Genomic DNA, 14,753 nt, shown 5'->3' on the forward strand with positions numbered 1-14,753 from the left:
AACTTGTATAAGATGCTAGTCAGGCCGCATCGGGAGTACTGCATTCAGTTCTGGGTGCCATACTAGAGGAACGATGTAAAGGCATTGGCGAGCGTACAAAGGAGATTCACAAGAATCCAGGGATAAGGAACTGCAGTTACGTGGATAAATTGGAGAGGCTGGGTCTGTTTTCCTTGGAGAAAAGAAGGCTGAAGGATTCTTTATAGAGGTATTCAAGATCCTGAGGGGCATGGGCAAGATAAATGGTGACAAACTGTTCTCACCCGAGAGCATTAAGAGGTGATGCATTTTGGTAGATCGAATCAGGGCAGGACCTACTCAGTTAATGGTAGGGCGTTGGGACAGTTATAGAACAGAGAGGTCTAGGGAGTACACGCTCATAGTTCCTTGAAAGTGGAGTCACAGGTGGACAGGGTGGTTAAGAAGGCATTCGGCATGTTGGTTTCATTGATCAGAATATTTGAATACAGGAGTTGGGATGTCTTGTAGAAATTGAACAAGACATTGGTAAGGCCACACTTGGAATACTGTGTACAGTTCTGGTCACCCTATTATAGAAAGGATATTATTAAACTAGAAAGAATGCAGAGAAGATTTACTAGGATGCTACCCGGGACTTGATGGTTTAAGTTATCAGGAGAGGTTGGATAGACTGAGACTTTTTTCCCTGGAGTGTAGGAGGCTTAGGGGTGATCTCATTGAGGTCTATAAAATAATGAAGAGCGTAGATGAGGTAGATAGTCAACATCTTTTCCCAGAGGTAGGGGAGTCTAATACTAGCGGTCATAGGTTTAAGGTGAGAGGGGAGAGATACAAAAAGGTCCAGAGGGGCAATTGTTCCACACAGAGGGTGGTGAGTGTCTGGAACAAGCTGTCAGAGGCAGGTACAATTTTGTCTTTTAAAAAGGATTTGGACCGTTACTTGGGTAAGATTGGTATAAAGGGATATGGGCCAAATGCGGGCAATTGGAATTAGGTTAGGGGTTTAAAAACTGGGTGGCATGGACAAGTTGGGCCGAAGGGCCTGTTTCCATACTGTAAACCTCTATGACTCTAGACAGCACAGGTTCAAAACAGTTGGCAAAAGGAGTACAAGTGAGGATTTATTTTCATCCACCAGGGGTTGGTGTCTGCTACGAACGTCCTGAGAGAGTGGTGGAGGCAGGTTTGATCGAGATCATAGAAATCATAGAAACCCTACGGTACAGAAAGAGGCCATTTGGCCCATCGAGTCTGCACCGACCACAATCCCACCCAGACCTCCATCCCAAATATTTTGCCCGCTAATCCCTCTAATCTACGCATCCCAGGACACTAAGGGGCAATTTTAGCATGGCCAATCAACCTAACCCGCACATCTTTGGACTGTGGGAGGAAACCGGAGCATCCGGAGGAAACCCACGCAGGCACGAGGAGAATGTGCAAACTCCACACAGACAGTGACCCGAGCCGGGAATCGAACCCAGGTCCCTGGATCTGTGAAGCAGCAGTGCTAACCACTGTGCTACCGTGCTGCCCCCTAAATATTCAAAAGAGAATCGGATTGCTATCTGAAAAGAACATGCAACGTTATAGGGAGGTCGGATTAGATAGGATGCACTTTGAGGGTCAGTGTAGACTCAATGGGCTGAATGGCCGCTTCCTACATCGTAATGATTCTGTGATTAGATTTTTTTTTAGTGACTATCCTAGATTGATGGCCTCTCTAGTTTCTCTTCCCCATAACAGGAAACATTAGCTCTGCATTCACTCCTATAAATACCTTTTCATGAAAAGATCTCTATTAGGTCACCACTCAATTTCCTTTCCTCAAGAGAAGAGATCCAACCTGTCCATCCTTTCCTGCGTTTTACCCAGGCATTTTTGATACAATCTTCGTAATTCCTCTCTCTACCCTCTTCATTGTCTATTTTATAACATGGTGACCAGAAATGCATGCAGTCCTCTTAAATATGGACTAACCAAGGTTTAGCATAACTGCTTTTCAATTATATTCCTATAGAAATAAAGCCCAGTACTTGGTTTGCATCTTAATGGCCTTGCTAACCTGTGGAGCAACTTCTGGTGTATTTGTACTCCCTTGGTTCCGCTACCCTAGCTGGACTCGCAACTTCTAAGCAATAAGTGATCTCCCTATTCTCCCTACCAAAATGTACTACACACATCCATCTGTGTTGAATTTCATTTGCCAATTATTTGTCCATTCTGCAAGTTTATTAATGTAGATAACTATTTGAAGTAGATGAAGATAAGGGCTCTCAGAAGAGATCAGTGGTTTAGTTTTGGATCGAAAGCTGGTATGGATTGCATAGGCCAATTGGCTCCCTACTACACTGCCAACGAGTTAACATACTTAATATGGTTCATAAAATTTCATGCGAACCCATTGGAATGGCAATCTTGTGGTATATTACTGTTTACCAGCTAATGTTATCCTGTACCCACACTGAAATTTACTTTTGTATATTTTACCAGTAAGGAAAACCTCTGGCTAGATGTCCAGGGAAGTAATTAGTTAAAAGCTTTAATCTGTAAAATCTGACAGATTTCCAAATGAGATTTTAGCAGTACAATTTATGTGTATGCGATCTCCGGTCAACCCTGTTTAAACTCTAAATCACAGAATTAGAATAAAAATAATAGTCTGAAATGCATTAAAAATTCCAATTCCTGTGTTGTCTGAGAAAGTAAATATATAACATATGTTGGGCGGTGACCCTTTCATCATGTGAACTTGGGTTCGAATTCAGGCCACACTTTGAAATAAAACCAAGTTCTTAAATCCTTGTACAGGCTCAACCGCCTCTTAATAAACTTTACAGAGCACCTAACTGCCCAGCAAATTTTAATCAAAAGCTACAGCTTAAGAGGAAAAAATTATGCCACACATACTCCTGTTAGTACTTAAAAGATGTACAGGCATTGATGTTCAAGCACATTAGTAAGCACTTTTGTTTGTGTTTTGCCTTTCCAGCTATACCACATGCCAAGTGATCTAAGGTGACGTGATACATCCATCCTTAATTGTCCTGAGAGTTCAAAATGTGTTAATAGCCTATTCATGAAAGGTAAGATTTAACTGCCTTCTTTCAAATGAACATGGAGCAATTGATTTTCTAAATTTGTTTGTCTTGGCTTCAGATGATTTTCTTGTTTTGCAATGTGTTTACAGATTTACTTCACTGGAGAACATGTAGCTTAAAGGCAATTTATTGCATATACTAAATTTGTTAACTAACAAAAAAGGTGAATTACTGACAACTATCTTGGAAGATTGTTGGGAAAGCTCATTTTGAATAATATTGCAGCTGTCTTAAAATAAATCAATTAATACAAGATGAAACCATGCCCCCTTCATTTCTAGGTCCTGCTAATTTACAATCTGAACCCTGCCATCAAAGTTCAGTCATACTTTTAAGAGGCATTCTTCAAATAAAATGTGCTGCTATTTCATCATCAAACCTACATTATAATGTTGGTAAATAAATATGATTAACGTCGTTAGGGCATACAAATTAGGAGCAGGAAAAGGCCACTTGGCCCCTTGAGTCTGCTCCGCCATTCTGATCATCTGAATGTAACCTCAACTCCACATTCCCACCTACCCCACATAACCTTTCACCACCTTATCAAAAATCTACCTAGCTCTCTGTTAAAAATATTCCAAGACTGCCTCAACCATCTTTTGGGGAAGAGAGTTTCGAAGACTCACTACCTTCTTGAGCTCCCGGCATTTTTTTCCTGGATCTGCCGAATCACAAAGACCATGTCCGCATTTGTGGATGACTCCAGCGTGATGGCTCACTCTGTGCAGGACATGCAAAGGGCACTTGACCTCTTCAACACATCGCCAAGGTGGAAATCCTTCACCAGCCTTCCCCAGGCCAGATGAGAATCCTCCACGCCATCCATGTTATCGGATGACTCTAGAGTATGTGCAGCGCTTGCAATATCACGACAGCACCTTTTCCAAGGGATTAACATTGATAAGGAAGTCCAGTAGTGAGTCTTCTGTGCCAGTGCTGCCATCTTCAAGTTGTGCCAATGTGTCTTTGACAACAGAGACTGTTGGAAGTCAACAAGATGTGGACCACTCAGCATGGCTCCACCTGGTCCATCGAAGTGCAGGCTGCTAAGGAGCCCAGCAACTTGACAGTGAGGCAGAATGGCAGCAACAGAGGAGAGCCAACCCAGGGGTGTGAATTCTACTCTCCTGCGCAACAACATGCCTCCACTGCGGAAAAGCCTGTGGATCCAGAATCGGACGACTCAGTCACCTAAAGATTCACCAAGCCTGATGGACGTCATCCTCGACTTCAAGGGACCACCAACCATCTGAGAAAAAAATTCTCCTCATCTCTGTCTTAAGTGAGCGACTCCTTATTTGAAAACTCTGTCTCCTAATTCTAGATTCTCCTACAAGAGGAAACATTCTTTCCACATCCACCCTGTCAAAACCTCTGAGGATCTTCTACATTTCAATCAAGATACTTACTCTTATAAACTCCAGTCGATATAAACCTAGCCTGTCCAAACTTTCCTCATAAGACAACTCGCATATTCCAGGTATTAGTCTGGTTAAGCTTCTCTGAACTGCCTCTTGATTAAAAGGGCCCGTTATAATTTGGGTTACTTTTTAATTTTTATTTTCAAGACAAAGGCCAGCTTCCATAGCAGGCACTTCCTACAAACTGAAATTTAATTTTGTTTACAAAGTATTTAGAATAGTGGCCTCTAAGTGAATGGTAAACCCTGTTACTACTCTTCAATTCCTCAAAATCAACATAAAATGCCTAGAATGTATAGCCCAAAACGGTCAGCATTTTTTTTCATTGACCGCATAGAGAAATAGAAAATGGTTCCAGTGAGAGCTTCTAATTGCTGCATCATCGGGGTCCAGTATTGAGAGAAGAAGTGAGGTCTTCCAGCATGCCAAATTCCCTATGCAATCATGCCCCTTAAGGATGCCATTCATGCTCCTGAGTGACATCATGAGCTGAGGACCCATTCCTTGAGATCAGACCAGCTCAACAGCAGAGAGACACCAGACCCCAAAAAAGAAACACAGGTACCATATTGAGATGCAGACAAGACAAACACATACACGGATGGAGAGAGGCTTAATCGCCAGACACAGACAGACAGAGAGAGAGAGAATCTCTCGGTCCACACTGAGATAGGGAAATAACCCCCCCAAATCTAGAGAGAGAAAAATAGAGTGAGTGCGTTGAGACACAGACGGAGATGTGAGCAGATGGAGAGTGTGAAGTCCTGGTCCTGGATGAAAGACCAAAAATTCACTCGCGGGGGCAGAGACCGAAGACCCCGGTCTCATGATTTAATAGTGCCAAATCTCCCAGGCAGCCTTGATAATCATTAACATCAGCATTAAGAAAAAAGGCATGAAAATCATTGTAATTGGTAGCATTCAGCCCTTTCCTGAAGTGGCCCAATGGGACCTTTGGTGTCCACCATTGTTGGGACTGCAAAATCTGTGTCTGTTAGTTTTGTTTGAGGGCATGTAGCCTGGAAAGAAGATGAATGAGTACAATAATAGTCTAATTGCATTTATTGTTTTCAAATTGATTGAGAGGAACAGTAGCAGCCCTCAAATGTAACTTTCATAACTTTGATCGTGTGTCTTTGATTTTTTTAAAATGATGCGAGAGACAGTTAGGGAATCCCTGTAACCTCCAATAAAAGTAATCGAGAACCTTGGCTGTAAGGCTGATGATGTATGTCTTTTGGAAATTTGATTGTTTCTTTGTGGCATGTAGTATTTTGAATATGTCAGTTATTTTTTACACCAGTGACCAGCTGTGCCATCACAATGTGCCCTTGTACAGTGTGTAAATATTTTAGCCGAAGAGCATTGTTGAATCCTGATTTGTGTCAGCTATATAACGTTCTTGATCGCCAATTCTGTTTCACAAATGTACTATGAGATTATTCAAAATGGCTAATAAACAGCTTAAAAATCCTTCAGTAGATATTTGAATTTTGAAGTAGAAGCTCTGGCTTGTGATTTTTCACAGGAAAAACGGAGGAAATTATGATAACTGAACAATTGAAATGTCATTTTTATTAGATTTGAATTGCAGCAACTACTAGGGTTTAGTGTATCATAAGTAAGCAATCCTGAATCTTAGCATAAGGGTGATTAATTGAGAAACAGTCTTCTTGCACATTAGTAAAGTGAAGAGTAGCAGTGAAATTAATTTGCAAGCCTAATTTTCTAGTAATGCATGTGCAAAATGATTGATTCTACCTTTATATGTATATAGGCTTACCCTGTAATGACCTCATGGTTTAAGTGGGACTGAAGATGAGTATTAGCAGTGATGAGGTCAACTTTCTGGTATATAGATATCTACAGGAGTCTGGTAAGTATATCAAATATTAAAATACGGCTTTGAAATGTTTGAATTCCTCCTAGCTGTTATACTGATAGCAGAAGAAGTGGGTGGCCAAGTGTTTGGGTTCAGAGGTCATGGGGGTGGAGTGGGGAAAGGGTTAGGGACTGGAGCCTGGGGTCGGCTGGCAGAGCAAGGGCGGTGGATTGTTGGCATCCCAAGATGGCACTGAACAGGGTGATGCCGTTTAGTGGGTATTTTTTTTGTTACAGTTTACAGTTAGTTTCCCTGAGTAAAGTTAACACTGGCTCAGAAGTAGGTATTAGGCTCCTAGTTTTCATAACAAAGAGTTAATGCCTGCTTCAGGCAAGGGCAAAGGTCACCTCTTGTTTGTCCTACCAGTACGATGGGTGACACACTTGATGCGTGTTATTTTATGCATCCAAGAGGCTGTGGTAGCAACTGGAAAATACCTTGGCTACTACCCAATTTCCAGGTCTCTGTACTTACCACACATGTACTTATGAAAACAATTGTAAACTTTTGAGATAAAACTTGAACAGTGTGAGCAACAATGTGATTTTACAACTGCCCAATTACCACACCCCTGCCCCCTCAAACTCCATTATTCTATTTCAATGTTTGAAATCAGATTGTTAATTTATATGTAGGTGTGGATATTAGAATAGGGTCTGAGGGTGCATTTATCCTCAAAGGAGCTTCAGGGTCTGGGAGCATTGGAAGTGTTGGAGTTAGAGGAGCATTCAAGGAAGAGGTTTGGAGAAGAATGGGATCAGGGCGAATTGGGTGGGGGTGGGGAAATTCTTGGGTTCTGGCAGTAGTGGGAGTGATCCTAGGATTGGGGAACACTGAAAATGTAGTGTTGAGGCTTGCTATTCTGAATACAAGTTTTGTTCTTTGAGCAAAACTTGTTGAATGACTCGCCTGAAGTAAAGCTTTGAGAATGCATTCTCTTAAGAACTTTCATTTGGGGAGAGGGGAGTAAACTTTTGACTCTTAACATGATTAAGGGATGCACCCTTCTAACTTTCAACTCCATTGATGTGCATGATGCTTTGTGAAAATTTTGAAAACTGCATGCTCAGAACACCATTGAGGTAAAAAAACAATCTCCAATCAAAGCCTAGTTTTTTGAGATCGGTCAAGGTCCAGAAACATTAAAGAAAAAAGATACAAAAAACAATTCAGTGGCTAAATTTAATAATGTTGTGAAGTAATTAATTTTTAATTTGATTTTGTTTGAAACTGCCCCAGAAGTTTTTCATTTTCGAAAGACATTTTCAATATTCCAGTTCATCAACGAACCATGATCTACAGCTGTTTACATTATAAATCCTGACATGAAATGTGTTACAGCAGATAATATTTGTAAACAGGTCATGCACGCCGTTTTCAGGATTTTCAGTATGTAGATGAGGCCTGAAGCTGTGTGACCGCTAAATAATTAATCTCGTATTTGATGTCAGGAAACAAAGCATGATTGATTACTTATCAATAACCTGTTTACTGCTGTGTGTGTAATGCAAATTGTTTCAGCTATTGTCAATCATTATTTTTATTATCCAAGGTTTTTCCCATTCGGCGTTCACATTTGGTATAGAGAGTCACATCAGTCAGTCCAATATTAATGGTGCCCTGGTGCCACCAGCAGCTCTCATTTCGATCATACAGAAAGGTTTGCAGTATGTGGAGGCTGAAGTCAGTATCAATGAGGTTCGTATCCAACAAACTTGGGAGGGGATGACTGGAATTGTGGGATGAGCAAAATTGAGCTCTATATACGTTGCACACTTCATTGGACTTTATTGTAATAATTCTAGATTTTTTAAAAAATAAGTTTTTTTTGCACTGAAAATTTCCATGCTGATTTTGCTCATCCCACAGATATATTTTAGACTCTGATGGAACTGCCTGAAATTTCAAAGTACTGAAATGAAAATGTTGACTGAAGCCTGTAAAACAAGTGAAAGAAATTCATTGGGTTGGAAGATCATGTATACTCGTGTCTGGTTTTTGTTTTTGGAAAAAGATGAATCAATTAGGTGCAGTAGTAATTTATGGTATTAGGAGACTGGTTTAGTTAGCTATTTTAGTTTAAGCGTGTTTTCCTTAGTTAGCAAAGTAGCTTTTACTATTGTGTATTGATCTTTTGACCATTTAACTTGGATCTAGTTTGGACTACTATATCTTTCAACTTTTATAGTACCATTACAAATCCTAAACCATCGATTGTGTGATACTTTACTATTAAAAACAAAAATGTGAACAACACCTTTGTCAATAATGTCATGGTTGACTCACCTTGCCATTTTCAGAAACATGGGTAACAGGTTGATACCTGAACCTCCTTGCCTGCCCATACATTCCTTCCTTCACTTTGATCAGCCAAATAGCAAAGGTGGTAGTGGGACCATCGTTGCCAAATACTTTTTGATCTCTTCCCATTCCCCTGCACCTATAAGTAACGACTTTTCTTTCTACACCTACGTTGTAAAACCCTGAATCTCCAAGGATTTATTCCCTGTCACATTTCTTTCTCATCTACATGCTGCCCTGGTTGCATCAGTCATAAACATGAACTCCATTTCATTATTATTGCAGTTAATATCCAAGGGTACCCCTCTGCTACCTCTCTTGACCCCACATCCACCGCCAAGCTTTGAGAATGCATGTCTGACATGTTCAGGTTGAGTCCAAACATCTTCCAACGGAATATTGGGAAAACTGAAACTATTGATTTTGGCTCTTGCCATAAACATAAGTTCTCTTGCCATTGATTCCATCCCTCTCCGCTATTTGCTCAGGCTTAATGAGAATTTAAAACATTGCTGCTAACCTATTCAACTCTGAAGCAAATTTCAAACTTATCATCCAATCTAGCACCAATATCACTTCCTTCTGACATATCACAGTGGCACAGTGGTTAGCACTGCTGCCTCACAGCGCCAGGGACCCAGGTTCAATTCCGGCCTCAGGCCACTGTGTGGAGTTTGCACATTCTCCCCGTGTCTGCATGGGTTTCCTCTGGGTGCTCCGGTTTCCTCCCACAGTCCAAAGACATGCGGGTTAGGTTGATTGGCCATGCTAAATTAACCCTCGTGTCAGGGGATTAGCAAGGTAAATATGTGGGGTTATGGGAATAGGGCCTGGGTGGGATTGTGGTTGGTGCAGACTTGATGGGCAGAATGGCCGCCATCTGCAATGTGGGGGTTCTATGATTCTATCAGCATTGCCTGTCTCTGCTCTCTGTCTTAGTGCCATTAGGTGCAGCACTTGTGCATCGTTTTGTCACCTCTATCCTCAACTATTTCAATATCCTTCCATCCTTCACTCTATAGAAACTTAAAGTTGCCCAATGTTCTACCATCTGTATTGTGTCCCATTTGTTCGTTTCCTCTCTCTCTGCTGACCTACGTTAGCTTAATATGTCCAGAATATAAAATTTAAAAACCATACCCACACATTTCTCACCATTTTGCCCATCACTTTGCAACCTGCTTCAGGACTATACTACCTCACTCCCATTTAGTCTTCTGAAATGGTCTATTGCACAATATACCCTTTCTTTGCCCCACCCTTAAGCTTCTTGCACTCTCTTTTCTTCCTGGAATATTTGTAAAAGAACCATGCAAAGGCAAGCTGTTGGGAACTAACTGCTTTTTGTAATTAATAGAACAGAATTTAAGTTTAGTTTCTGGCCAAATTAAAACACTAAAGCCTTATGCTATAGAATAGAATAAAAAGGATAGGCATGTCATCTCTCTCCAGCTAATTTCAACATTAGTTTTACACCTTCTATCTTGAATGTTACATTAGTGCCATCTGGTCATAGTTGCTAAGCTAGTTTGACTTGTTTTGGTGGGATTATGATTTTTTCTTTCTAAAGTGCCTTGTATGCAACTTTCAGTCATCCATATTTCTTAAATGCAATTCTGAATTTGGCACCCTTGGCTCACCTACTCAATAACTGTAATCTAGTCTAGTCTGCTGAACCTAAATTTGCAAACAACAGCATGCCAGATTCATAGAATCCTACAGGGCAGAAGGAGACCATTCGGCCCATCAAGCCTGCACCAACAACAATCCCTGCTAGGCCCCTGACACTAAGGACAATTTAGCATGGCCAATCAACCTAACCTGCACATCTTTGGAGTGCGGGAGGAAACCAGAGCACTGGGAGGAAACCCATGCAGACACGGGGAGAACATGCAAACTCCATGCACAGTCACCCAAGCCGGGAATCGAACCCAGGTCCCTGGCACTGAGGCAGCAGTGCTAGCCACTGTGTCACCGTGCCGCCCAAGTGAATGTTTTTTTTCACCCTAAGCTCGTATAGCAATTTAATATCTCATTAATTTGTTAAAGAATAACTTTCAACTTAATTCAGCATTGACTTGTTGATAATCCTGAAGTACGATTTTAACAGGAAATTTGAAAATGCGAAAGGCACCACAATTTAGTTTTGGGATAGGTCTTCAGTTGTGCACAATACTGTTGTCACGGAACTCTCTTACATTTCAATGTTTTTCTTCCCTGACCTAGCTTTTGTGCTATTTCTTTCCTTCTCCTATGTTCCCCCTCACCCCCACCTTCACCAAAATAAAAAATATGCATCAGAAAGTGTTTCCCAATCGTATGCATTCCAAAAATAACCTGAAGTAATTTGCTGTCCAGAAGGCTAATATTCAACTTGATCGTAATTTTGTGTGTATTGGAATGATTACTGCTTAATGTAAATTGCAAGCAACTACTTACTTAATCTTCTCTTTCTGAAAATTATCAGCAATGTATGCCATGATAATTCAGTGTCCAATGTGGCAAGCCAAATAGAAGAAAAAAATCTGCTGATATGTATTTTCCCTGTAGCCCTCTGAAGGTAGCTTTATGTTTTGCAACCACCTTGCCTTGATATTCAATTCAAAACAATATTGGTGAAATGTGCCTTTTTAAATGTTAACAAAAACAAGATCTTTATTCTGAGTCATAGCTCTCTGTTCTAGGATGGCACACTATTTGACGGGAGGCCCATTGAGTCCCTTTCTTTAATTGACGCTGTAATGCCTGACGTGGTGCAGACAAGACAGCAGGCTTACAGAGACAAGTTGCAGCAACAACAAGCGGCAGCAGCTGCTGCCGCCGCCGCTGCAGTTAGTCAACAAGGGGCTGCAAAGAATGGGGAGAATACTGCAAACGGAGAGGAGAATGGAGGACACACTGTTACTAGTAAGTAGAAATGAGAACAGGAACGTACATTTTCTGTTCTAGTTTTCCATGTCATTTCGTGTATCTTAAGGGAAAAATGTACACTTTTAAATCGGGCATCTAACACCTGTTTCGGCCCCTTTGAGAAATAAGACTGTGGCTGACTACAGCAAGCATGTTGCACATTGCAGTCAGTTTCTTCAGGTGATTGAAGTCAAGCCAGTGGCCCTTAAAGGGACCACTGGAGGCTGCCACCTGAAAAGTAAATTTTGACTTTTTTACTTACCGTATTAGGGAGTCAGGTGGGGCAGGAGTGCTCCTTTTGGCTTCCTATTAAAACCATAGACTGCTGCCAGCCACTGCTCGCCCCTTTACCGATTGTCCTACCCTTCCCTTCCAGACTTCTCTGATGTCCTCAGCTGGCAGCCTAGCATCCCCACCCAGCAAGCTACTTCAGGATCTGCGAATGATAGAGCTACCTCTGGATCTGTGAAAGGTGCCCATTGCTCGCTGATTCTATTCACAACTTGGGCACAGTCCAATTTCTGGGACTAAAATTCATTATCTCTGAAACACAGTGTGCCAATCTGTTTGCAAGTGAACTGTTTCTTAGACCAGGAATTGAAATAATATTATAAAATATAAAAAGACTTTTTGGTCCCTGAGCTCAGTTTTCTCAGTGCTCTCATGCAGCTTCCCTAGCCATTGGATATTTCTTTCAGGCATTATTTGCGATCTTAGAGCTTTTACTATTCAGACCTGCTGATAAAACCAATGGGCTTGATATAAGGGAGGTGTCTGAAGCTTGAGGCAACACAAGTAAGCCGATTATTTCAAGCTAAAAAGGAGAGGTTTTAGACATGAAACGTCGACTGTCTGACTGACTTCTGCTTCTCCACAGAAGCTGCTTGACCTGAATATTTTCAGCTTTTTCGTTTTTATTGCTTTCAGATTTCCAGCATTTGCATTGTTTAGCTTTTTGTTTAAAGTGAGGCAGTGTTGTTCATTGTATTTTGCATTAATTCATACGGTGAGCAAAGGTGAGAAGTAAGATCCTGAATTTGACATGTCCTTTTAAGGCATGTTTACACTCCGGAGACTGCATAAAATATGGTTCATTTCAAACCAAAAAGTAATTGTTTCTGAATAAAATTCCAGGGGGTAAAAAGACCAAATCACATTTTGTTCCAAATTTCAAATAAAACAAACTTGACATTTTTACATTGCAAAGAAAGCAGAAAAGGAAAACATTTAAAAAAATAATCCATAATGATGTGTAATAATTCCTATTACGGTTTGTGATAAATGATTGTCCCTGGTTTAGCTGCATTGTCCATAATTTATTTAGAGATGCTTTTGACTATTAGAAACTTGAATCAAGCACATTATTTATTTTGTTTGAATGTTACTATTGATTCACAGACCTAGGCATGACTCAAATAACCTATTTCAGAACATCCAATAAATGTTCAGTTTTGTCGTGCGTTTGCATTAATCTTTCAGTCCATTTTTTCCCTTGTGATTACTCAACACATCTTAATTCTTCCATTTAAAAAAAAAACATAGATAACCATACCGATATGATGGAAGTTGATGTAGATGTGGATATTCCATCCAATAAAGCTATGGTATTGCGCGGCCATGAATCGGAGGTTTTCATATGTGCTTGGAATCCAGTCAGTGACCTCTTGGCATCTGGGTGAGCTCTCTCTAGCAATAGCAACTGTGTCATAACACAAATCAATGTCTGGAATGAAATAAATAATTTAAAAAAATTGTTGGATGTATTTGGTTCATGACTAAACCTTAACCATCAGCTTGATAAAGGTTTGATTGTTTTCAGTAATTTTCAAATGCACCAGATCTGCAAAAAGTATCAACCTTGTTAGTTGTTTAGTTTGATAGTTTGCTATCTTTAATCATGATACTTGGGAAAACATTCTGCAGAAATTTGTAACTTGCAGCTTAAATGTGATTAGTTTTTTTCAAATTTATCCTTTAGATCGGGAGACTCAACAGCACGGATATGGAATCTTAGTGAAAATAGTAGCGGTGGTCCCACCCAACTAGTACTTAGACACTGCATAAGGGAAGGAGGACAAGATGTACCAAGCAACAAAGATGTTACGTCTTTAGACTGGAATGTAAGTGGAAAATCTTATCCAATCTGTACTATGCAAAATTGCTGAAGATTTAAGTAATTTTGTTTTGAACATGTATGTAAGATTTATAAATTCCAACAATTATAACGATTAGGTATTCTTTATCAGGAAGATTCCTTTGTATCTGCAGATTGTGGCTTTTCTATCAAAGATTGGGAAATTTGTATAATCAGATTTTACAAGGACACACTTCCCAATATTTGATTGGGCCTCTATGTATTAGAACAAAGAAAGATACAGCACAGGAACAGGCCCTTTGGCTGTCCAAGCCTATGCCGATCATGATACCCTAACTAAACTCTTTTTTAAAAAAAAACCTTCTGCACGTATCAGTTCGTATCCCTCTATTCCCTCCCTATTCATGTACCCATCCAGATGCCTCTTAAATGATGAAATTCTTTGACTCTCAAAGTTCATAATCCATGAATGCAAAACTGTTTCTGTACCAATGTGTTTAGTGTTCACATCTTCAATTACGTTCCTTTGTCACTGATGAAAATAGTTTTACCTTCAAGTTGCTAAACTGACCATTAAACCGGCTTCTGTAATGTATATGATACATAGGGAGTCAAATTCCAGCTCGTGCACAAAAATAATGCACTGAATTATATGCCGAGGGTGGGCTGCCAGCATCCCAACATGAACGTTGGGGGCAAGCCCACCTCCCCTTAGCTGGCTTGTCCCACTTCAATTTTTTTGGTTGACGGTCCTCAGTTAGTATGAAATGAGACTTCCGTCTGTCTCCAGGAAGAGGTCTTGCCTCTTAGTACTGTGGGCAGTTGAAGGTCAGTACCTGCACACGACAGCAGCCCCTCTGGCCATAGGTGGCCACTGCCAATGCTGCCGGGGGCGGGGGAGGGAATTATGGAGGGTGAACATGGGGAGAGGCCTCCGATTGGCACTTGTAGCCTGGCAAAAGACATCCCTGCCCTTCAGGTTTAAATCTGCTGGGCTGCACATTGAGTATCAGCCTCACTCACCATCTATTAAATCAGAGTGTGGTGGAATAAGGCTG

The 14,753-nt window shown here is 40.7% G+C and overlaps 1 protein-coding gene across 8 annotated transcripts in view; it reads left to right on the forward strand.

The window, feature by feature from the left end:
- Window positions 1–14,753, forward strand: part of tbl1xr1a (TBL1X/Y related 1a) — a 173,753-nt gene that overhangs the window by 132,233 nt on the left and 26,767 nt on the right. For 4 of the 8 annotated variants that reach the window (XM_078208063.1, XM_078208061.1, XM_078208084.1 and 1 more), the window contains 7 exons: window positions 2,975–3,068; window positions 6,285–6,383; window positions 7,942–8,087; window positions 11,375–11,597; window positions 11,977–12,072; window positions 13,143–13,275; window positions 13,579–13,720. In XM_078208063.1, the coding sequence (XP_078064189.1) occupies window positions 6,326–6,383; window positions 7,942–8,087; window positions 11,375–11,597; window positions 11,977–12,072; window positions 13,143–13,275; window positions 13,579–13,720 (798 nt within the window). In that variant the 5' untranslated portion in view covers window positions 2,975–3,068; window positions 6,285–6,325. The remainder of the gene's footprint in view (window positions 1–2,974; window positions 3,069–6,284; window positions 6,384–7,941; window positions 8,088–11,374; window positions 11,598–11,976; window positions 12,073–13,142; window positions 13,276–13,578; window positions 13,721–14,753) is intronic. The other 4 variants (XM_078208073.1, XM_078208077.1, XM_078208069.1 and 1 more) reach the window with 1 other exon arrangement.

Source organism: Mustelus asterias, chromosome 3 (genome assembly GCF_964213995.1).
Source record: "Mustelus asterias chromosome 3, sMusAst1.hap1.1, whole genome shotgun sequence".
Taxonomy (NCBI): Eukaryota; Metazoa; Chordata; class Chondrichthyes; order Carcharhiniformes; family Triakidae; genus Mustelus; species Mustelus asterias.